Source organism: Haematobia irritans, chromosome 1 (genome assembly GCF_050003625.1).
Source record: "Haematobia irritans isolate KBUSLIRL chromosome 1, ASM5000362v1, whole genome shotgun sequence".
NCBI classification, from domain to species: Eukaryota; Metazoa; Arthropoda; class Insecta; order Diptera; family Muscidae; genus Haematobia; species Haematobia irritans.
In genome coordinates, this window is record NC_134397.1 from 42,210,344 (window position 1) to 42,237,296 (window position 26,953).

The 26,953-nt window shown below is 30.8% G+C and overlaps 1 protein-coding gene across 1 annotated transcript; it reads right to left on the reverse strand.

Moving 5' to 3' along the window:
• Window positions 1-22,071: 22,071 nt before the first annotated feature.
• LOC142220760 (alpha-tocopherol transfer protein-like) lies at window positions 22,072-26,514 on the reverse strand. Its single transcript, XM_075290077.1, has 5 exons — window positions 26,137-26,514; window positions 25,959-26,066; window positions 22,680-22,824; window positions 22,404-22,617; window positions 22,072-22,341 (listed from the first exon to the last, which is right to left on the reverse strand). Exons 1-5 carry the CDS (start codon window positions 26,409-26,411, stop codon window positions 22,187-22,189), a joined length of 897 nt encoding a protein of 298 aa, XP_075146192.1. The 5' UTR covers window positions 26,412-26,514; the 3' UTR covers window positions 22,072-22,186.
• Window positions 26,515-26,953: the final 439 nt, after the last annotated feature.

Genomic DNA, 26,953 nt, shown 5'->3' on the forward strand with positions numbered 1-26,953 from the left:
TTTAATTTAATTTAATTTAATTTAATTTAATTTAATTTAATTTAATTTAATTTAATTTAATTTAATTTAATTTAATTTAATTTAATTTAATTTAATTTAATTTAATTTAATTTAATTTAATTTAATTTAATTTAATTTAATTTAATTTAATTTAATTTAATTTAATTTAATTTAATTTAATTTAATTTAATTTAATTTAATTTAATTTAATTTAATTTAATTTAATTTAATTTAATTTAATTTAATTTAATTTAATTTAATTTAATTTAATTTAATTTAATTTAATTTAATTTAATTTAATTTAATTTAATTTAATTTAATTTAATTTAATTTAATTTAATTTAATTTAATTTAATTTAATTTAATTTAATTTAATTTAATTTAATTTAATTTAATTTAATTTAATTTAATTTAATTTAATTTAATTTAATTTAATTTAATTTAATTTAATTTAATTTAATTTAATTTAATTTAATTTAATTTAATTTAATTTAATTTAATTTAATTTAATTTAATTTAATTTAATTTAATTTAATTTAATTTAATTTAATTTAATTTAATTTAATTTAATTTAATTTAATTTAATTTAATTTAATTTAATTTAATTTAATTTAATTTAATTTAATTTAATTTAATTTAATTTAATTTAATTTAATTTAATTTAATTTAATTTAATTTAATTTAATTTAATTTAATTTAATTTAATTTAATTTAATTTAATTTAATTTAATTTAATTTAATTTAATTTAATTTAATTTAATTTAATTTAATTTAATTTAATTTAATTTAATTTAATTTAATTTAATTTAATTTAATTTAATTTAATTTAATTTAATTTAATTTAATTTAATTTAATTTAATTTAATTTAATTTAATTTAATTTAATTTAATTTAATTTAATTTAATTTAATTTAATTTAATTTAATTTAATTTAATTTAATTTAATTTAATTTAATTTAATTTAATTTAATTTAATTTAATTTAATTTAATTTAATTTAATTTAATTTAATTTAATTTAATTTAATTTAATTTAATTTAATTTAATTTAATTTAATTTAATTTAATTTAATTTAATTTAATTTAATTTAATTTAATTTAATTTAATTTAATTTAATTCTAATGAAATTTAATTTATTTACCTATGATTGAAGCTTCCAACTAAATTGCAATATGCCGACTATGATTTGATGTACGGCATATAAATATAAATTACTAAATTTCTGCGACAATGTTTTAATAAATTCAAAAAATGTTTGTTATTAACATGAACTGTTGTTGTGACAATAGATTTAATGATTTTGCTCTTTTTATGGGGCAACGTTAAATTGCCTCTAGTCAAGTAGACTTTATCATAGCCCTTGCTGCTCCCTCCCACCAAAAGTGTGTTGACCACTACCGGTCGCTGATTGCATATTAATAGTGTTGGTTTAATGCCTGACATACGATCAGATAAGACGACCAAAGCTATCAGTAACCAAATTCACCGGCATTTGATTTTTTGTGCATGGTTTTGTTTCTTTTTGTTTTTTTTTTTTGTTAAATGATATTTTTGAGATTTAGACACTTAATAATTTGTTTTGAACGCATTTGGCAGTGATAATAATAATCTCGAAGATTCGTTATACTATTGAGTTTCTGGAAACATTTAAACATACGACTTGCACATCATTTAGCACTGAATAATTAAGGAGTAGCGGATTAAAAGAAAAATACAGTAACCCTTTATCCTAAAAATGTACATAAATATGCAACACTGACATCAGCTGTTTATAAATAACCACACAGAAAGCAAGTGAAATGATACCATTTTAATGAATAGATTGTTGAAACAATTAAACATAATGGGCTGGAGCAAAAATAACACACTTCTTATTGGGAAAATAAATTTTATTGTGATTGTAATGCAATTGTGAGTGGAGAAATAATAAATCCAAAATTGCAATATGAGTGCCATATCAATTATATTTTTATACCATTAATTCCTTGAAATAAGTAATAACACAATAATAACTTGAGTACATAATAAGACTACCCAACACAATACATATGCGATATATTAATGTAAAAAAAAAACAAATCTTTAATTTAATAACTCCGTTCATAGTTCACAATTTTTATTATGTTTAATGTTTACATTTATGATTACTGTCTAAAGAAACAAAGTGATTAGTTTATTTATAAAAAAAATATAATTTCAAATAAGTCATTACACTTTGAACCACATTCAAGGAAAAATAAATTACAATTGACGGTGGAGAGTAATACCACACGTTCACAACAGGCAAGAAATCACGATTTTCGGCACCAAAATCTCTTAAATCAAATCTTAAGAGTTCATACTGGCAAAAATGGTATGTTCTCGTTTAGTACCCAATGCAACATTTGCATGAGCTATCCAGAACAGATTGCATATTGATAAAGTAACGTTTCCTCGATTCACAATAGAAATTTATTGTGATTCATTTGCCGAATAAGATGAAATTAAAAGTGGTATCGTTTTTTAATTTTTGTGATTTAATTTAAACATCTGATACCAGTGTTGCATATTTTTTGGTGAGTGTGTAAAATACATTGTGATTATATTGGACAGGAGGCTGAAATAAAGGTTGAGAAATGTCACGGTACACGGATGAAAAAGACTGTTTTTCATATGTTTGGCTATAAACATTATATGTTTGGAACACAAATTTTTAAACACAATATTTTTGAGTGCAAGCATATAATGTTCATAAACTAGCATAAATGTTTGGGACATATATGTTAATATGTTAGAACATATTATGTTTGGGACATAAAATGTTTGTAAATATAATATGCTTGGATGCAAACATATATTAATTTAGAAATAGCCTATAAACATATATGTGTTTAGTAGCTTGGAGCGCTATTTAACAGGGAGCGATATTGAATTAAGTTGGTGGTTGTTGCTTGTTATTACAAAATTAACATTTTATTTTTCCTTGGGCAATTGATCAGCTACTTCTTTGATCCTTACAAACTGTGTGGTCCGCTGTTCGAATCCCCGTCCGGCAAAAGGTAAAATTAAAATATAAAAAAATCATACAATTGAATAATTTCTTCTACAATGTTTGTATCACAGAAAAAGGTGCTAAGAACTAAAAAATCTCGTGGAAATGAGAAAGATGTGGGGGAATATACAATTGGGCAGAAACAAAATTTTGAGCATTCAGGTCGAAAACCTATGTTGTTAGCACCTATATTACCTGTTTATTTTCATAATTCATTATGATTGTAAATATAAAAATAAATAAATAAAATTTTGAGCACAATATTGTTTGGGAGAATTTTTTTTAAGCATATAATATTTTTGGGTGCAAAATGCTTCCAAACATATTATATGTTCACATAATAACATATTGTTTTTTGGAAGACAACATTATTGAATTTGGATGCAAAAATACAAAATGTTTGGAACTTAGACTACCCAAACATATATTGTTTAGACCAATATGCTTTCAAACATATTATATATTGGAAGAGATCAAACATATAAATGTTTGGGCAATACCCAAAAATATATATGCTTGAAGAAAAATATGTTTGGGAGTATATGTTACAGAAGCGATTTTTTGTGAGCGTGTAGCTAAAAGGTAATAAGGGAAAAGTAGGGACTAAAACCGAAAATTGAGTATTGGCTGTACATAGAAGAGGCCGGCATTTTAGCAACCAATAAGGTTAGATAAATTTCTGCGAATGGCGTGATGTGTATCTCAGGCGCATTCAGCAACACTGGAACATTCTGTTAATGTCATGCTGCATCTATTGCCTTTAGACTTATTGGCCAAAAAGGCACGGTCACATTTCGATCCTCAAAATAATGCTAAACGTAGTGGATTACACTCTTTTTTTGACAAGCGGTTTCAAACTGTAATTCCCAACAGTGAGACGTGGTGTACACAGACACCGGGGAATCAACGTTATGTAGATTTCTATACCGATGGCTTCAAATTGGATGTAGGGTTTCCATATGGATAATTTTCAAAAGAGAACTTTCGCCTTAGAAAAAGAGAACATTTTAAATAAAAAAGAATTTACAATAAAAAATTCTTTATTAAATAATTAATAATTTTATTGATGTTAAGATTAAAATAATAATAGTTTCTAATGATAGAAACAACGAAAAAATATATAATAAAACAATAAAAAACAAAAAGAATCACATTTTCTTAAAAAATAAACAAAATAAATTGACGGCGACAACGTATTGTCGTATTTACATCATACGTTCAATTACATCCATTAGCGTAGCTAGACAATTTTCCTAGGGGGGGGGGGGGCTATAGCCCCCCTAGCTAAAACTTTATAGACTGAACTTATAGGTTCAACTAATGTTTTATTTCATAAAATTGAATAAAAAATAGACATCAAAATAACTCGACAATCAATTTATAATAAAGCAACTAAAAGTTCCCTACGGGAAATTGGTGCAAATTGCCACTGACGGACCTATCACAGAACTGGTACCTGTGCTCCAGTTAGTTGCAATTTTCACATTTAGTGAAATAAAATTATCAGAATAACCTTTTGTTCGACATATTTCAAAAAAAAAATTTTTTTTAATTTCGGGTTCGATTAGGAGCCCAAATTGAAAGAGATTTCTAAGAGTTTGTCCGAGACTGATTCCTGTGGACCTGTTTATGGGTTGCTCCTGCTAAATTGTCCCAGGACGTGTCCTTTGGGGTGAGTGCAAGACGCGTCCTAAAATGTAAGTTTACTCCGTCAATGACAAACCCATGTTACGGTGGACGGTCCCTTCCATACGTTTTGATCAGAATTGGGACTGGTCCATACACACCAGGGACCAGTCCTGTACCAGTTCTGTGGTTGATCCATTTCCCGTAGGGTAGTTCCACACTTTTCCCAGCAAAAAATTGGGAGTTGTTCTAAAGGCACAACTTTAAAAGCACTTCCAAAAATGTCCTCACAAAGAAGTTAACTATTTTACTTCATTTTTTTATATTTTAATGCGTAATTTTTTGTTTTCTTTTTTCAAATAGTTTAAAAAAGGGTAAGAATAAATAAAATGGTACAAATTATTCAAATTTTGCCTCAAAAATGCTAAATCCATTATAGAAAAATCGATAATATTTGAAAAAACGTTTCAAACAAGCGTTAGAATGTATTAAAAATCATAAAAAAGTATAAAAATTATTTATTTAGGAAAATATCACAAAATTTTTAATTCACATTCAAAACACTGAATTCAGATCACACCTTAAGAAGTGATGCAAATTCATTGCAACGGTTGTTGAAACGGTGGACATTCGTTCTATGACAAGTTCATATTACATTCATCGCTTCTCCGCCAATTTTGTACCAATTCCAGACCCAAAAAGAACATTTTCACTTCTTTTTTGGCGACGCTTTTTGCAGCATTATTAAGATATTAATTTATGAAAGAATAGTTTTAATATCAATTACTATTTTTTATTCAACTAAATCATAAGTTCAACCACAGCTTTATTTCATAAATATCAGACTTCTACCACAACCCAAGTAATTCGTTTGTGCATGAAAGTCTTTAGTGGAACTTTGTGCGTTGTACGAGTATATACTTGTTTAATTTTTATAAAAATGTAAAATCGTAAATAGGTTTTCAAATTCTGGGGGGGGCTAAAATTTTTCTGGGGGGTCTAAGCCCCCTCCCCAGAGGCCTTCCTACGCTTATGATTACATCTATTTCTAATTTTTACGCCGTACGTCGAAACGTTGCAATTGTGTTCCGGCCTTTAATTTGTCAACAGATTTAACCCAGTAAACAATTAGTGGCGAATTCCTACTAAATAAATAAAATTCCATCAATCTAGGATTTTTTTTTTTGAAATAGAGTAAATAAAGAGCACTGTTGGACATAAAAATACGGCACCAAAAAAAGAGAGTGAACAAAAAGATACGAACACAAAAAGAGAACATGTTCTCTTTAAAAGAGATGTAATGGACAGCCTAATTGGATGGGAAAAGTGGGTTACGAAGTATATTTTCTAAAGACCTGACATTTAAAATAGTAAAAAATTGCCAAATCACTATGGTGGTTTCCATGGTGAAATATTAGCAATAAAAGAGGTGGAAAATTGGCGGAAGAGTAATATTCCAACAAATGTTGGTATACAGATATTCAATTTTATTATTATTACAAATTCAATTCTATCAACGATATGGCTTAGCAGTGCAATATTAACAAAAAGGATGAGTTATCAAGGCTTACTTACTATTTGAGAGGAAATAGCATCCGTTGGTATGCCACTGGCTACCTGCAAGCTCATACTGCGTGAGAAGGCTGTTATGACGGCGAATGTTCGATTGGAGAAATACAAAGCTGTTATGATGTCGAATGTCCGATTATTACAAGTGTTGGCGTGACACCAAGCATATATGGCCTCATCTAAACTTAAACCGTACACTAGACATGCTAGTATTTTTTGAAGACGTCAGGTATGACTCCCGATAACTACTATTATGGGTCGCTGCCTGGCCTCATCTAAACTTAAACCGCACACTAGACATGCTAGTATTTTTTGAAGACGTCAGGTATGACTCCCGATAACTGCTATTATGGGTTGCTGCCTGAGTTGAGGCGATTTTGCAAAATCTATTGGCGTGAAGTATAATGATTACTGCATAAGTTGTCATGAAGCGGAGGAAAAGAAATAAATTAAACACATATTTTGTGAGTGTTCCTGCATTTTGTGTAAGGCGTAAGTGAATATTAACGAATTTGGAATTTAGCTTTAAATTAGTGGCGGACCTGGAAAACTTAAGCACACTGCTAATGTTTTTGGAACAATCAGGAACAATCAAAAGAAGAAAATATTCGGATGTGTTCAACGGTTCAAACTAGAAGTGCCTAAATGTAATAGGTATTTTTAGTAAATGTGGTCTCACCATGGACTGAATAATCTAAGTGAGCCGGCAAATAAATGGCTAAACCAAAAATTTCTGTAACTGAGGCACACTATCTTTAATACCTTTTCGAAACTGATAACTCATCCGGCAATTGTTATCTTCGTACAAATTCGTAATAAGTACTTATTACGGTAAATTTAATTAATCCGACTTTTGAAATACACGTCATTTTTTGAGTGTACATATGGGAATTTCGTTTGTCCGGAGGAATGTATTTTTTCTTTTGGGTGTATAATTTGTTTATGACTCAACTTGCCTGTACTACATATTGAGGATCAATATTTGTAGTCAATACAGAACACATTTCATGTGGGCTCAAAATCAAACTTCGCTTTTAAATTCCATAGAAGTTCTAAAGAGCTTCCAATACAAAATGCCAATATTTTTCTGTTTGGCGAATCCAATAATACAACAAGAATTTTGCATTCGAATTATATAGAAATAACAATGATTTGGCAAAAATATAGTACTGGTTTTCTAATTTAAATTAGAATTAAATTAAAGTATAACAGGAGGTCATTGATTTTAGATACGGATGATGACAATGTTAATGGCTTGCGAGAACCAGTTTAGACTCAGTTAGTATAAAATTTATATATATTTTTATAAAATTTGATGGTTGTTGAATGATGGATTTATCTAAAACTGGTAAAGCATTATATAACATAACATATGTATTCATCAAATCTGGAGATCGATATTCTACGACAATGTTAATACCCTACAGAATTGGAAATATTACTCTATAGAAATTGATGATTTTTAATCACTAGAGTTATAAATCAACCAGGGGCCAAAACACCGCAGTCGAAATCGAGTACTTCGTTATCGTAATGTAAAGAAAGAAACAAGAAATTGGTGAAAATGTAAGAATTATTCTATTGTGGCCAAATACTTTAAGAAAAAATAATATTAGTTGCATTTAGGGAAACGGATCAAAGAAAGGAATGCACAGTAGGCGCTTCAAAAAACTTAGTTTTTTCAAGAACATATTTTAAAGCTTCTTTTGACAGACGAAAAGGTATTTTGAAACTATGGACAATTAGTTAAAAGCACTCACTTCATAGAATAGAATCATTTACTTTACATTCAGGCAATGCTAAAGGACCGCTTTTGTCACGAATATTTTTATACCCTCCACCATAGGATGGGGGTATATTAACTTTGTCATTCCGTTTGTAACACATCGAAATAATGCTCTAAGACCCCATAAAGTATATATATTCTGGGTCGTGGTGAAATTCTGAGTCGATCTGAGCATGTCCGTCCGTCTGTTGAAATCACGCTAACTTCCGAACGGAACAAGCTATCGACTTGAAACTTGGCACAAGTAGTTGTTATTGATGTAGGTCGGATGGTATTGCAAATGGGCCATATCGGTCCACTTTTACGTATAGCCCCCATATAAACGGACCCCCAAATTTGGCTTGCGATTGCTCTAAGAGAAGCAAATTTCATCCGATCCGGCTGAAATTTGGTACATGGTGTAAGTATATGGTCTCTAACAACCATGCTGAAATTGGTCCATATCGGTCCATAATTACATATAGCCCCCATATAATCGGGCCCCCAAATTTGGCTTGCGATTGCTCTAAGAGAAGCAAATTTCATCCGATCCGGCTGAAATTTGGTACATGGTGATAGTATATGGTCTCTAACAACCATGCTGAAATTGGTCCATATCGGTCCATAATTACATATAGCCCCCATATAAACCGATCCCCCGATTTGGCTTGCGGAGCCTCTAAGAGAACCAAATTTCATCCGATCCGGCTGAAATTTGATACATGGTGTTAGTATATGTTCTCTAATGACCATGTAAAAAATGGTCAACATCGGCCCATAATTATATATAGCCCCCATATAAACCGATCCCCAGATTTGACCTCCGGAGCCTCTTAGAGGAGCAAAATTCATCCGATCCGGTTGAAATTTGGTACGTGGTGTTAGTTATGGTCTCTAACACCCATGCAAGAATTGGTCCATATCGGTCCATAATTATATATAGCCCCCCATATAAATCGATCCCCAGATTTGACCTCCGGAGCCTCTTGGAGGAGCAAAATTCATCCGATCCGGATGAAATTTGGCACATGGTGTTGGTATATGGTCCTTAACAACCTTGCAAAAATTGGTCCACATCGGTCCATAATTATATATAGCCCCCATATAAACCGATCCCCAGATTTGGCTTGCGGAGCCTCAAAGAGAAGCAAATTTCATCCGATACAGCTGAAATTTGGTACATGGTATTAGTATATGATCTTTAACAACCATGCAAAAATTGGTCCATATCGGTCCATAATTATATATAGCCCCCATATAAACCGATCCCCAGATTTGAACTCCGGAGCCTCTTAGAGGAGAAAAATTCATCCGATTCGGTTGAAATTTGGTACGTGGTGTTAGTATGTGGTCTCTAACAATCATGTAAAAATTGGTCCATATTGGTCCATAATTATATATAGCCCCCATATTAACCGATTCACAGATTTGTTTTTTTTTTTTGATTTTTTTGCAACGTGGTGTTAGTATATGGCCGCTAATAACAATGCCAAAATTGGTCCATATCGGTCTATAGTTATATAGCCGATCCCCAATCACACAAAAATTGGTCCATATCGGTTCATAATCAATGTTGCCACTCGAGCCGAAAATAATCTAGCAAAATTTTATTTCTATAGAAAATTTTGTCTAAATTTTATTCCTATAGAAAATTTTGTCAAATTTTATTTCTATAGAAAATGTTGGCAAAATTTTATTTCTATAGAAAATGTTGTCAAAATTTGAATTCTATAGAGAATGTTGTCAATTTTGTCATTTATTTATATAGAAAATTAAATTCGTATAGAAAATTTTATCAAATTTTATTTCTATAGAAAATGTTGTCAAAATTTTAATTCTATAGAGAATGTTGTCAAAATTGTAAATCTTTTGAAAATTTTGTCAAAATTTTATTTCTATAGAAAATTTTGTCAAAATATTATTTCTATAGAAAATTTTGTTAAAATCGTATTTCTATAGAAAATTTTGTCCAAATTTTACTTCTATAGAAAATGTTGTCAAAATATTATTTCTATAGAAAATTTTGTCAAACTTAATTATATACGTATTTAATCGGCCTATTAAAGTTTAATATATACCACGTATGGACTACGTGGTATATATTACGGTATTAGGTGGAGGGTACATAAGCTTCGGCCTGGCCGAACTTACGGCCGTATATACTTGTTATTAAATAAAAAATTAAACATCCCAAAATATAATTAAAAATTTTGTTCGGAAATAATTAGTTCATATTAGTCATTGGTTAATTAAATTTTGACTCAAATCTAAAGTAAAATACAACCATAATTATAAGTGGAAAATTCCTAAGAAAGAATGAAAGCCTCATTGTTTTCCCCTTAGTCCCGATTCCTGTTTTTCTGGTTCAGCATCGTTGTCCCCTTTGGGTATATTTTTGGATAGTTCCTCGTAGGGAGTTTGCTGCCTAGTCTCCTCTTTGTCCCCATTCGAGTATATCCTTGGATGGTTTCTATCTGGCTAGTCACAAAGCCAGCCTTTGGTTTTGGTCAGGTTGGCCAGGTCCAACACAGGAAGGGTTCCCTCTCATTCCTGCTTTCTGTGAAAGAGCGTCCATACTAATAGAAAAAATTGCCACCATTAACTTCTTCACTATTACAGATAATTTCATCCACTATTTACCGCAGGGTCTTCGCAGAAGCCTCCTTTGAAGTCACAGCATGTCATTCTGTTCTTGGCCAGAGCCACGATGTATAGGTTAGGTTAGGTTAGGTTAGGTGGAAGCCCGATGTATCACTATTTAGTCCATTGTGATACCACAGTGGTGAACTTCTCTCTTATCACTGAGTGCTGTCCGATTCCATGTTAATCTCAATGACAAGGGACCTCATTTTTATAGTCGAGTCTGAACGGCGTTTCACATTGCAGTGAAACCACTTAGAGAATCTTTGAAACCCTCAGAAATGTCACCAGCATTACTGAGGTGGGATAATCCACCGCGGAAAAACTTTTTGGTGTTCGGTCGAAGCAGGAATCCAACCCACGATCTTGTGTATGCAAGGTGGGCATGCTAACCATTGCACCACGGTGCCTCCCACGATGTATACTTGCTAATCTTTGGGTATTTTGCCATATGAGCTTTTTTGGTAGACAACTGGGTAACACAGTTCCGTCTATGGCTATGTTGGAGTCTCTTGGCTATGTTGGAAGATGTCACCATACACCTTTCAACATCCCCCTTCCTCTTATTCAAAGATGGTGTGGTCATTATTCACACAAAAAATTTTTGTTCTGATTCAATCACGAAAGTAATTGATCCAATTAATTTTTAATTGAAATGTCTTCAATCACAGAAATGATAGTATCAATTAAAAAATTAATTGAAGGTCAATTAAAAAGTTAATTGATCCAATTAAAAAATCAATTGATAGTATTATTTTTGTGCTTGATTTTTGTTTCAATTAAAAAATTTGTTGAATCAATTAAATTTTTAATTGAATATTTTTTAATACTCAATTAAAATTTTAATTGGAAAAATTTTCGTGAATTTTTTTTGTGTGTTGGCTTTCTCTTCTTTGTGTTTGATTCCGCTTTTAAATAGATTCTGCTTGCTTGGGATTCCATTGGGGGTAGTATTTGGACTTTTCAATATATTCAGTATTCTGCTCTTCTGGATATCTTATTCACATTCCCATATGATTGGAAGGAGTTTCTCCTTCGGATAATCTTGTGCTATATCATCATCATCATCTGGTTCATCTCTTTCAAATTTCGTCGTTGTGCTCCAGATAGTCTCTTTCCTCTAGTCAGCCTTGCGATCAGTCAGTGCTGACCCCCATCGACCTTCTTATTGTGTTCGTCGTAAGTTGGGTTTACCAAGATGGAGATATTGACGCCTTTATTTACATCCGAGTCGGAATCAGACTCTCTAACTCCTTTCGGAGGGCGGAAATGATTTCACACATCATCCCTCTCTTCAATGACTACATACCTAGACTTTCTTGCAGCATTATCTTCGACTTCAGGTGCAAAGTTCAAACCTATAAAAGGCTGGGCTTGTAACTCTTCCCAGCAAAAAATGGAGCACTATTTCAGCAGGATTGTAAGGGAGAGAAGCAGAACCAACTGCTTACAAAACAACCGAATCAGCGCTGATTTTTGTGGGCGATGTCCCGATTTTGGAGCAGCTTCTACATAGCGCTGATATAATTAGTTATTTTAATAGAAATATGTGCTCAGATGTGCTATATAATCTTGAGTACAGCATTGTTGCCGTGAAGGAAAATAGCACTACCATCCATGCTTCTGTACTGCATGAATTGATTGCAATAACGTAAACGAATGATCATAAACTAGTTTGATTACTCGTTTACGTTATTGCCACCGATTCATGCAGTGTGGATGCACTGCCTACTTTATTGTATACCAAAAAGCGCAACTAAACTCTTATGCTGAAGTATTTTTTGCTGGGTTTCATCAACTACAAGTGCCAAGTCGTCCCACCTCCCAGCTGGGGTCCACCACCCTCTGTATCATGGTTCAGTGTAATATTTATTTGGGTTTTTTTGTGAGTTTTGGTTGGCGGGAGACTCTACTGAGCCTACTGAGATGGATGCCCTAAAGCGTTCGTCCCCTCCCCCCATCCGTCATCTGGGGACACAACCGCTAGAAGACTGAAAACTCCTCTAAATAAGTAATTTTCTCCCACTTATACCATTATTTTTGTGATTATAGAAATTTGATTTAAAAAACAAGTGTATACAGCAATAAGTTCGGCCGGGCCGAATCCTAAATACCCATCACCATGAACCAAATATTAGGGTTTCCTTTAAAATTTCAGGAGGGCTTGAGGACTTGAGGACACTTCCCGAAGATAAATTTAAAGATTTCACCTATGAGGACTATATCAGATTCTGGATTTATAAGAACCATTTTTGTTTGAGTTTTAGAGGAATCATTAACATCTCTTCTAAGTGTGCAAGAAAATTATATAATAACGTCTGGATTTGAAATCTTAAATCTGTAGAAGTAAAATCTGGAAATTTTACATTGAGTTTCAAGCAATTTTCATTATCAGTGCGCCTTCTACACCCTCAAGAAAAGAAGTCGGTCTATATGGAGGCATTACCAAATGGACCGATAAAAACTTAATCCGATACACGTTTTTGTGAGCCTAAAATACCAGAATATTTACAATTTCAGGCAAATCAGATAAAAACTACGGTTTCTAGAAACCCAAGGAGTTAAATCGGGAGATCGTTCTTATGGGGGCTATACTAAAATATGGACCGATACTCACCGTTTTCGGCACACCTCTTTATGACCCGAAAATACCTCTAAAGGGTGATACGGTCAAAATTTGGTCAAGGGAAAACGCGTGTAAATCGGTGAAATCGTTTATTTAAAAAATCAAATTAAATTTCTTTTTCAAATTCAATTAGTATAAAATTCAGGAAAAATATTCAGTTAGGCTTTCGCTTTTCCAAATCCGAATTGCCGGGCCTCACGCTTGACACCTGCCATCAGATTTTGTACAGCCGCCTTGTCCACCTTCTTCGCCGCAGAAAGCCAGTTTGCCTTGAACTGCTGCTCGTCCTTAGCAGTTTTTTTGGTCTTCTTTAGGTTCCGCTTGACAATAGCCCAGTATTTCTCAATTGGGCGGAGCTCTGGCGTGTTGGAAGGGTTCTTGTCCTTGGGAACCACCTACACGTTGTTGGCGGCGTACCACTCCATGGCCTTTTTACCGTAATGGCAAGATGCCAAATCCGGCCAAAACAGTACGGAACAACCGTGTTTCTTCAGGAAAGGCAGCAGACGTTTATTCAAATACTCTTTCACGTAAATTTCTTGGTTGACAGTCCCGGAAGCTATGAAAATGCTGCTTTTCAAGCCACAGGTACAGATGGCTTGCCAAACCAGATATTTCTTTGCGAACTTTGACAGTTTTATGTGCTTGAAAATATCTGCTACACTTCCCCTTCCTTTTGCCGTACAAAACTCCTGTCCCGGAAGCTGCTTGTAGTCGGCTTTGACGTAGGTTTCGTCGTCCATTACCACGCAGTAAAACTTCGTCAGCATCGTCGTGTACAGCCTCCGGGATCGCGCTTTGACCGTCGTATTTTGTTTATCATCGCGATTTGGAGTCACTACCTTCTTGTAAGTCGATAGTTCGGCTCGGTTTTTGGCTCGATGCACGGTTGTAGACGATACACCCAGCTTATTTGCGGCATCTCGGAGAGAGAGGTTAGGGTTTCGCTTGAAACTACCGGCAACTCTCTTTGTCGTCTCAGCGGCTTCCGGTTTTCGATTTCCCCCCGATCCAGACTTCCTGGCTGTCGACAATCGTTCCCCAAACACTTTAATTACATTTGTAACGGTTGATTTGGCAACTTTTAGCGATTTTGCCAGCTTTGCGTACGAGTAGCTCAGATTTTCGCGATGCGCGAGCAAACTTTTGATATGCTGCTCTTCTTGCTTGGACGGCATTTTGACAACTGAAGAGTGAATTTGTATTTTGTATTTTTATTGTTATTAAATCTCGCACAACAAGAACATAGAATTCTTATAATTACAGTACGAGGATAAACTCCGTAATGGTTGAAAGAAAAATTTAATATCTTAAAGCTAACAATGGAATATTATTAAATAATTGGAAGAAATTATGAAAAAAGAAAAATGAAATAAATTAAAAATACAATATATAAAAAAAAATATAAATAAATTAAATATAAATAAATTAAATTAATTAATTAATTAATTAATGCCTACTCAATTTTGAAGCAATAAAACAATGAAAAAAAGAAATAAAGAAAAAAATAGTGGAAAATAACGAAATACTTGTATCGTGAATTTGAGAGAATTTTAATTATTTTCAAACAAACAATCATGATTGCTTAAAATATTCTAAAAGTTTGTCCTTAAAATTTAACGCGTTACTGGTGGTTTGCAGTTCATGTGGAAGAGAGTTCCAGAGACGCACGGCAAATATTAAGAATTGCCATTCAGGAACTAGGCTTCGATGTGGAAAAGGTATTAATTTCTTTCCCCTGTTAGATCTTGTAAACTGGAGTTTCCGGAATAGGTATGGTGGTGTTTGTCTGTATATAATCTTGTGCAAAAAGGTTAGAGATTTCAGGAGCATAAAATCTTGGAGTGAAACACCATATAAGGATCTCGAATACTGAGATGTCGATTCATGACGTTTCAATCCATAAACATAACGGGTCACATTGTTGAAAAACGATTGCAATTTACGTTTACTGGCCGAATCACAGTTCGCAAAGAGTTCGGAACCATATAGTACTCCGGGAATTATGTATGTCTTCGCCAAGAATTCCAAAATCAAAATAGGAGCAACATTCTACACACACACACCTTCAAAATGAGGGGTGTTCTGGTTTTTTAAATGCAAAATTGAAAGAAATACGTCAAGTTTATATTGACCAAATTTTGACCGTATCACCCTTTAGATTTCCAATTTCAGACAAATTGGATAAAAACTACTGTTTCTATAAGCCTAAGACCCCAAATCGGGAGGTCGTTTTATATGGGGGCTATACCAAAATATGGACCGATACTCACAATTTTTGGCACACGTATTTGTGGTCCTACAATACCTCTAGATTTCCAATTTCAGGTAAATTGAATAAAAACTGCGGTTTCTATAAGCCCAAGAAATAAAATCGGGAGATCGGTCTATATGGGGGCTATACCAAAATATGGACCGATACTCACAAAATACGAGTTTGTGCAAAATTTCAGCACGATTGCTTCATTATTGAAGACTGTAGCGTGATTACAACAGACAGACAGACGGACATCGTTATATCGTCTTAGAATTTCTCCCTGATCAAGAATATATACTTTATATAGTCTGAAATCGGTATTTCGATGTGTTACACACGGAATGACAAACTTATTATACCCCCGTCACCATTCTATGGTGGTGGGTATAATGAATTGGATCAATTGATTTCGTGATTGAATCGGAGTATTTGTTTTCTGTGTACAATAAAGAGTTGTTAATTTGAACTTTATTGTTAGAGTTTTATTAATTTTTTTTTCTTCTAGAGAATCATAAACTTGAAAATGCAATGTCAATAAATCTAGACCCCTATGCCTTTTAAAAGACCTTGCCAAAAATAATCTAATCATTTTTAAAATTACTAATAAGCTTAGTTATTGTAGAATAATCTATCACTTCATAATAAAAAGGTACATATATATTCTCAATTGGGTTCTCATTGTTAGGGGCAGCCTGGAATCAAACGTGAACCTTGTGGTTGCCATTAGGGCGAGGATTTAGTTGAATTCAAACATTTGCAGGTCAAACCATTTCGCACTACCAATATCATTATAACGATTTATGTTTGTGGTACACAAACATTTTTATCACTTCACAACATAAATTTTTGTCCTATTAGATTTTGACAGATTATATCAAAGAGTAAATATTATAGTTCGGAAATTTATTGAAATCACAAAAATACAAAATACACCATAAATTATTCTTCTGGCAAAAGAATCAAGTTTTTGCGAATTCCACTATCTTATTTCTTATAGGAAAAAACAGTCATTGTTCAATTATGCAGAAATACAAAATGACAGACATAATAGCTCGGAGCTAAATGAATATGAATATTTACGTAAGAAAGAAACGGCAAAAAATAAACTATAACGGAAATAAGAATGGTTTGTCTGAAATCATTAATTGATATTACCAGAAATGTATAGAAAAACAGTTCGGAAAGTCTAAAGTCGACCGAAGTCGACTATATTTTACCCTGCAACCACTTTGTTGATCTACATTTTTGATACCATCTCAAATCTATTTAAATGTGTATAGCAGAAGAAAAATATCACAAACATTTTTCCAATTAAAAATTTAATTTAATTTTAAAAATATTCAATTAAACATTTAATTGATTCAAAATGATTTTTAATTGAAACAAGAATTAATCACAAAAATTATTTGTATTAATTCATTTTTTTAATTGAATCAATTAAGTTTTTTTTATTGGATGAATTAATGCTTTAATTGACTTTGGTGATTGATACTATAATTTCTATGATTGAAGACATTTTATTTAAAGATGAATTGGATCTATTAATTTCGTTATTGAAATGGAAAAATATGAATAAACTGGCTAATGCCCTGGGACGAAGCAGAATGTTAGTAAAAAATATTTAAATTAAAAGCCATTTTTATGCAATTTTGCAAAAGCGCACTTATGATTTATCGGGACATACATTTGAGTTAGAGGTATAGGGAGCCACCGTGGTGCAATGGTTAGCATGCCCGCCTTGCATTTTGCATTTTCACAATTTTTCCAAAGCAGCAGTAGTGATTTTACAATGAAATGGGCTAGATCTCGCCAAGATAATTTGTGAAGTGTGGGGTTTGGATAAGGTTTTCATGTATAGCTCCAATCCTAATTTTACTTTCTGTGCAAAAATGCACGTAAGTCGGAGTAAAACTTTGGCCTCTGTTGTCATATGAGTGTAAATCGGCTGAAAGATATGGGAGCTCTATCTAAATCTGATAAATTGTACACATTGTGCAAATCACTGCAAAACTCTGACTTCTGTGGTCATAGTAGACTAAATCGGATGAAACATATTTATGGGAGCTATATCTAAATCTTTTCCGATTTCTTCCAATATTCCAAATAGGGAACTATTCTGAAACACGTCCATGTATATAATTTATTTCTATAGAAAATTTTGTCATAACTTTATTTCTATAGAAAATTTTGTCAAAATTTTATTTCTATAGAAAATTTTGTCAACATTTTATTTCTAAAGAAAATTTTGTCAAAATTTTATTTCTATAGAAAATTTTGTCATAATTTTATTTCAGTAGAAAATTTTGTCAAAATTTTATTTCTATGGAAAATTTTCGTCAAAATTTTATTTCTATAGAAAATTTTGTCAAACTTTTATTTCTATAGAAAATTTTGTTAAAATTTTATTTCTATAGAAAAATTTTGTCAAAATTGTATTTCTATAGAAAATTTTGTCAAAATTTTATTTCTATAGAAAATTTTGTCAACATTTTATTTCAATAGAAAATTTTGTCAACATTTTATTTCTATAGAAAATTTTGTCAAAATTTTATTTCTATAGAAAATTTTGTCAAAATTTTATTTCTATAGAAAATTTTGTCAAAAAATTTTTTTACAAAATTTTTTTTCAACATTTTATTTCTATAGAGAATTTTGTCAAAATTTTATTTCCATAGAAAATTTGTCAAAATTTTATTTCTATAGAGAATTTTGTTAAAATATTATTTCTATAGAAAATTTTTTAAAAATTTTATTTCTATTGAAAATTTTTCAAAATTTTATTTCTAAAGAATATTTTGTCAAAATTTTATTTCCAAAAGAATATTTTATCAAAATTTTATTTCTATAGAAAATTTTGTCAAAATTTTATTTCTATAGAAAATTTTGTCAAAATTTTATTTCTATAGAGAATTTTGTCAAAATTTTATTTCCATAGAAAATGTGCCAAAATTTTATTTTTATAGAGAATTTTGTTAAAATTTTATTTATATAGAAAATTTTGTAAAAATTTTATTTCTATAGAGAATTTTGTTAAAATATTATTTCTATTGAAAATTTTGTCAAAATTTTATTTCTATAGAAAGTTTTATCAAAATTTTATTTTTATAGGAAATTTTGTCAAAATTTTTATTTCTATGGAAAATTTTTGTCAAAATTTTATTTCTATAGAAAATTTTGTCAAAATTTTAGTTCTAAAGAAAATTTTGTCAAAATTTTATTTCTATAGAAAATTGTGTCAAAATTTTATGTCCATAAAAATTTTTGTCAAAATTTTATTTCTATGGAAAATTTTATTTCTATGGAAATTTTTGTCAAAATTTTATTTCTATAGAAAATTTTCTCAAAATTTTATTTCTATAGAAAATTTTCTCAAAATTTTATTTCTATAGAAAATTTTGTCAAAATTTTATTTCTATAGAAAATTTTGTCAAAATTTTATTTCTATAGAAAATTTTGTCAAAATTTTATTTCTATAGAAAATTTTGTCAAAATTTTATTTCTATAGAAAATTTTGTCAAAATTTTATTTCTATAGAAAATTTTGTCAAAATTTTATTTCTATAGAAAATTTTGTCAAAATTTTATTTCTATAGAAAATTTTGTCAAAATTTTATTTCTATAGAAAATTTTGTCAAAATTGTTGTCAAAAAATTTTTTTACAGATTTTTTTTTCAACATTTTATTTCTATAGAGAATTTTGTCAAAATTTTATTTCCATAGAAAATTTGTCAAAATTTTATTTCTATAGAGAATTTTGTTAAAATTTTATTTATATAGAAAATTTTTTTAAAAATTTTATTTCTATAGAGAATTTTGTTAAAATATTATTTCTATAGAAAATTTTGTCAAAATTTTATTTCTATGGAACATTTTGTCAAAATCTTATATGGAAAATTTTGCCAAAATTTTATTTCTGTAGAAAGTTTTATCAAAATGTTATTTTTATAGAAAATTTTGTCAAAATTTTATTATTTCTATAGAACATTTTGTCAAAATCTTATATGGAAAATTTTGTCAAAATTTTATTTCTGTAGAAAGTTTTATCAAAATGTTATTTTTATAGAAAATTTTGTCAAAATTTTATTTCTATAGAAAATTTTGTCAAAATCTTATTTCTATAGAAAATTTTGACAACAATTTTTTTCTACAGAAAATTGTGCATAATTTTTATTCCTATAGAAAATTCATTGCCTCTTGGCAAAATCTTCCAAAACATCAAGAATTCTCCCAATCTATCAAACAGAAAAAATCTAAAATTTTTGTATAATTCTACCAATTGCGGCAATCGTGCTCAAAGACCAGCCATGAGCAATGGTGCCAAGGACAGCATGCCTATATCTTGTTAACAGAGAGACGCAGTTTCAAATTTTTAAGGGAACAAATTTTTAAAGCAATGATTATGAGCTTTCTTTTAAGTAAATTGCTTGTCCTATAATTTGGGTTTCATAATCTAATAAACCTACATATTTGTACTATTTTTTAAGAATCTGATGGACAAATATGACGGGACTTTGTGGATCTCAACTCGCAAATTAAATACAAAATCCTACAAAAACTATATTTGGGTCAATGAATGTTTTCCTTATTACGTGTATCCTATTTTTTCGGGGCTATTATGTGGGGCTCATAATTTTTTCGGTATTCGACTGACCTCGTTAATATTAGAAATTATGCACATTTCTACGGCTAACAATGATTATTCATCTGTTATTTATCTGTGAGCCTAAAAGTATGCTCTAGTTTTTACTGTTACTTAATAAAACCAATTTAAATTAACCCCCTAATGTCCCATAAAACTACAAAACCAAGTCAAATCGATACAGCAAAATTCATTTTATGTTGTAAATTCTATTAACAATGCGAAAATTATGCTAATGAGTTGTTCTACATTCAAAATAGGCCTATTTAACTTGGTTCATGGAATTTATTATGTTTTGGTTAAAATTTCTTCAATATGTGCCAAATTTCTTCTCTTTAATAATTTTTTTGTTTACGTTAATTGAATGACAAATAAAAATTATACACAAACGAAGCATAATATTCTCCTATATTCGTATTTTGCAAAAAAAAAAAAAAACAAAAACAAAAATAGTTCAATAAAATTTGTAAATTTTACCAAAAATGCGCCCATCTTGAGTTTATCATACAATTTCTGACGCGCTTTTCGCATTGAAATTTTCGTGGTTACTTTATTGAAATACCAAAATTTAAGCCACATAATTTTATTCAATTGATGGGTGTGGTTTTTCTCAACTAAATGTTGTCAAGTTTTAATGAGAGTATATTTGTTTTCATTAAAATTTTTAAAGATATAGAAAAATAACCGCGATAATCTGTGATTTTCATTTCGTAAAACGAACATAAAGGGTGATTAAAAAATGTACGCAATCTGGAACCGATAGCTAGGTCCATATAATTTAAGGTTATTTCATGCAACTCCGCCCTAAATGGTACATCCGCTTAGTCCGATTGTGGAATACCCTTTCCAACATTTCGGACGGTATCTCACGAATAAATTATTTAATGTTGTCTCCCAATGGGTCAACTGAAGCGGGCTTATCTGTATAGAAATGACGTAGCCCCACAAAAATAGTCTAAAGGCGTTAATTCGCAACGATATAAGCGGCCAATTGACCGGTCCCGGAAGTGGAATAAAATGTTCACCGATCTCGCCTCCCAATATCTCCATTGTTATGCGTGCTGTGGAACATGTGGCACCGTCTTGTTGAAACCACATATCATGTAAAGTAAAGATTTTACATTATAGGTAAAAATAAAGTTGGATATAATCTCTCGGTAGCGCTCACCATTCAAAGTTACATTACGATTCGCATCATCTTTGAAGACGTACGGTCTAATGTTGCCACTATCCTATAAATAGCACCAAATGGTAACTTTTTCTGCATGCATTGGTAGCTTCTGGTTGATCTTTATTCCAAAATCGATAATTCTGCTTATTTACGTACCCATTAAAGGTGGGTATTAAGTTCGAGTTTAGCCGCTAAAAACGTCATTTTTTCACGATTACTTTTCTTTAATAATCCATTTTAAGGAATACAAACTTTGTGAAAATTTGCTCTGGGCTATTCCCCATCAAGTTCTAATAAAATTTGCAACAAATACGTATAATTTCATGCATTTTTCTTATTGATTTAGTTTTCACTTTAGCGATTTTAGCGGCTAAACTCGAACTTAATACTCACCTTAAGCCAAAAATGAGCTTTGTTGCTGAACACAACTTTTCTTTCTAGGTGGGTTCGTCTTTTTTTTGTGTGTACATACTAATTAGACGGAATATACTGAAGTTGTAAGGAGTACTAAAAGAATTTAAAAACAAAGCGTTCTTTTTCTCTGTGTAAAATTGTCCAATGCTGCGAGGATTTAATTTGTTCTATGCTTATATCCTCAGTTTTATCATTAATATTTTTGTAGCCTAAAAGTATGCTTTATTTTTTTTTGAATTCTTATTATTATACACGTTAAATTCAAATTGTTTACAGCATACTACAGTTAGGTAAATACGAGTTTAGGCAATAGAACATAGAATTAAAAAAGGTCATTTAAAATTTTTTCTTAATATTATAAAATTTTCTTAATATTTTATTATTCTGCCACCCAAATATTCACATTCATTTTAAATATTCTCTGAAAAATTCAAAGCCTTATTACACAATCTAATCAATATCCAATTTCTTAAAGTTCCCTTCTATTCCAAATAGATCAGAAGCATTTTTCGGCTTTCCAGGCCGCAGTTTCTCATTAATGCGACGGCTACGATCATATTCAATAATATCCAAGCGATTATCACGTAATTTTTTATAGTAAATCTCTGTAAAATGTTTGAAATTGTTGTTTAATTCTGTGTTGTCTAAATTTACATCATTAACATACCACATAAATCCTTGGAATGCATTTCCATTCCCCCATTATCTTGTGGCATTATTTTTTGTGGTACCAATTTGTAAAATGTTTCAATATTACTGTGAACCTGAAACATATTGAGTAGCTCTTTTTTCATAAAAGGATGCATAATCGCCAAAAGTTTATCAATGAATGGAACAATATTGATGAAATGAAGACCAATTAGACGCGCGGGTAAAGCTTCCTGTAGATTATGGTAAAGTTTGCTTTTGAATTATTGTGAATTTTATATTCGCATGGTCTTACCTGTAAATAGAAAAGGAATTTTTTCATTTGTAAAATTCCTATACGTGCAATGTGTCCCAATGTACATCCATTAAAATCAAGCACAATTATGAGACCTGGTAGTACACCAATTTCTTGGAGCCAAATATCCTGAAGTAAGCAATACCTATAGAAAAATAGAAATTAAATTGTTAAAGGCAAATGAGAACAGCAATGCTAAGCTCTTTTGAAAGCCATATATTTTCGTGTCCAAAATTTAATGAAAACAATTAAGGAAAGTCTAAAGTCGGGCGGGGCCGACTATATTATACCCTGCACCACTTTGTAGATCAAAATTTTCGATACCATATCACATCCGTCAAATGTGTTGGGGGCTATATATAAAGGTTTGTGCCAAATACATACATTTAAATATCACTCGATCTGGACAGAATTTAATAGGCTTCTACAAAATCTATAGACCAAAATTTAAGTCGGCTAATGCACTAGGGTGGAACACAATGTTAGTAAAAAAATATGGGAAACATTTAAATCTGAAGCAATTTTAAGGAAACATCGCAAAAGTTCATTTATGATTTATCGCTCGATATATATCTAATAGAAGTTTAGGAAAATTAGTGTAATTTTTACAACTTTTCGACTAAGCAGTGGCGATTTTACAAGGAAAATGTTGGTATTTAGACCATTTTTTTTTCGAAATCAGAAAACATATATATGGGAGCTATATCTAAATCTGAATCGATTTCAACCAAATTTGGCACGCATAGCTACAATGCTAATTCTACTCCCTGTGCAAAATTTCAACTAAATCGGAGTTAAAAATTAGCCTCTGTGGTCATATGAGTGTAAATCGGGCGAGCTATATCTAAATCTCAACCGATTTCAATAAAATCTGGCACACTTGACTATAGTACTAATTGTACTCCTGGTGCAAAATTTCAACCAAATTGGGCTAAAACTCTGGCTTCTGGGACCGTATTAGTCCATATCGGGCGAAAGATATGTATGGGAGCTATATCTAAATCTGAATCGATTTCAATAAAATTTGGCACACTTGACTATAGTACTAATTGTTCTTCTTGTGCAAAATTTTAAGCAAATTGGGGTAAAACTCTGGCTTCTGGGGCCACATAAGTCCATATCGGACGAAATATATATATGGGAGCTATATCTAAATCTGAACCGATTTCTTCCAAAATCAATAGGATTCTATTTTGAGCCAAAACACATACTTGTGCCAAATTTGAAGTTGATTGGACTAAAACTGCGACCTAGACTTTGATTACAAAAATGTGTTCACACGGACAGACGAACATGGCTATATCGACTCAGGAGCCCACCCTGAGTATTTTTTGCCAAAGACGCCATGTGTCTATCTCGCCTCCTTCTGGGTGTTGCAAACATATGCACTAACTTATAATACCCTGTTCCACAGTGTGGCGCAGGGTATAAAAATCGTAGGCGCCAGATCATTTCCATTTTAACCACGCTGTAGTTTATTTTTACTATTTTTGAGAAATGTACGAAAAACTTCTTCTGTTTCAGTTAGAATTGAACTAATTTGTATGTAATTGAAATTTTACTGCACTCAAAAAAAAAAAGTTTACTTCGATCCAAAGATCTTGACCTTCCCTTAAGGATTTTGGTATTGATTCCGAGCCAAAGATGCTGCTTCTTTATAATAAAAAAGTTTTTAAGAAACCTATCTGGCTTTTAATCTAGGACGAATAAAATTAATATTAGTACACACAAAAAAATTTCGCGGAAATTTTTCCAATTAAAATTTTAATTGATTTTTAAGAAATATTCAAATAAAAATTTAAATGATTCAACAAATTTTTTAATTGAAACAAAAATCAATCACAAAAACTAATAGTATCAATTAATTTTTTAATTGGATCAATTAATTTTTTAATTGGCCTTCAATTAATTTTTTAATTGATACTATCATTTCTGTGATTGAAGACATTTCAATTAAAAATTAATTGGATCAATTAATTTCGTGATTGAAACAGAAAAAAAAAATTTTGTGTGTATACAGATCTCATTTATCAAATTTTCATTTTCTTTTCGCGGTTTATTATTAAGGCACTCACCTACAAACAAATGCCAGTTTAAAAATCCAAATTATAACAGATATTTCAAAGTATTCTTACCCTACGGGAAATTAGTTCAAATTGGCACTAATGGCCCCATTACAGGACTGGTACTAGTGCTCTCTTGATATTACTTGATATTAAAATCTATTTGAATCCACACTTTTACTACAATGCAACTATCAGAATTATTTCTTACTCTACATATTCCATTCTGGTGCGATACGAACGGAAAAAGGGTCCTAAAAGTTTGTCCCAGACTGTTTCATGAGCAGTTGTCTATGGGGTATTCCTACTAAGTTGTTCCAGTGTCCACGTGTCCTTTGGGATGAGTCCAAGTCGTGTCCCAAAGTGTAAACTTTCCCAGCCAATGACAAGCCCATGTTATAGTGACCGGTCCATTCCATACGCTTGGACCAGAACTGTGACTGGTCCACACATACCAGGGACTAACCCTGTACCGGTCCTGGGGTTGATCCATTTCCCATAGGGTAATTAAAAAAAACTTCAAACCAAAGACGCTAAATCCTCAAAATAAGTCTTAGCATATATTTGAAGCGTTTTTATCTTAAATCTAAAGTTTCAATATTTCCCTTAATTTAAGGATAATTTCTTCAAATCAAAAATGTGTTTCTTTACTTTAAGAAAAACTAGGGTTAGTTCAAAGACATGCAAATTTACAAAATTTTTGACCTAAATTTAATAAAAAAATGTGAAGCAATGATTATAAACTTTATTTTTATTAAAATTTCATTATTTTAAAGAAATTTGTCCTTAATATTTTGTAAATTTCGCATCCTAAAATTTAGCTTGCGTAATTTTTAATATCACGTAAATAGTTTTTTTCAGTGAGTCATTTAGTTCATAAAATTTTTGGGACATACTTGGAATAAAGAAGAAATCGATGGGCTGGGGAAAATTTCTTACAAAATTTTAAAAATAGTTAAACTAAAAGAAAATATTTTTTTTTTGCAATAAATATTAATTCATTTTAGCATCAGTTTTACAACAGACTGTGTTTTCTGTGTACTATCGTGAAATTCGTGTTTTGCTTACTAAGAGCAATGACAAGGTCATATCGAGTCAAAATGAATAGGTTAGATAAATTTGTTTTTTCATTTGAAAAAAAAAAAATATAAACAAAAAAATTTTCACTCAACAAACAATACATGTGAACTACCCTGGTATATCGGTAAGTACTTACAATTTACAAGAATCAGCAAAATTAAAATTTCCCGCATCGAAATCTTTAAGTTTTCCAATAATAACACCATAGCCTTCGGGTGTCCTTTGAGGTAATGGTGTACAAGCACTAAAAAAATAAAAGCAATTCCAAATATTGAACTCCTAGGAAGACTCTAGGATTATTCTCATAGACTCACATTGTTCTCATAGCCCGTTTCATTTCATCTCGTTCCATATCCAAATTTCCAAACATATCATCGACATGTGTACGACAAGTCAGATATGTATCTATTACTTGCTTCGTGTACTCCATGCTGCAATTACAGGCATAGAAAAATAGCATAGCCTCTTGTGGTGTTAATTTGGCCATATGGGGTTGGCCATGAATCCATTGAACCAATTTGTCTATTTCTTCTGGTTTTATTTGAGGATAACGAGCATATTGATCTTCCAATTTAAATAAATTCCACATTTTATTTAGAAATTAATTTAATTTAAATAAAAATTCGATGCGCGTTTTGAATGATGTATTAACGTTGCAGCAGATGAAATTGATGTGATTGCATGTGATGCTTTCTGATTGATACTAGATGGAGAGAGAGATAGTCATTAATTGTGATTAGTCGAAAGGGAAAAGTTAGCGAGGTTTTGTTTTATTTTACTATCATTGTTTTGCCATAATAGCGTGTCTATCATATATGTGGAACATTTATAATTTTCTATAGGAAATGTTATTGGTTAGAATAGAATGTACACTGAAAAAAAATATGGAACTGTTTAGGACAAAAAATTTCAATCTTAAGGACAAAATTTCTTTACAATAAAGAAATTTTAATTAAAAGAAAGTCCACAAATCCTTGCTTTAACAATATTTTCATTAAATTTATCTTTGAAATCGCATGTCTTTGGAGTAAGACAAATTTTCTTTAAAATAAAGGAAAACATTTTTAATTTAAAGAAATAATCTGTAAATTACTGGAATATTACATACCCGGCAAAAAAGCGTCGCCAAAA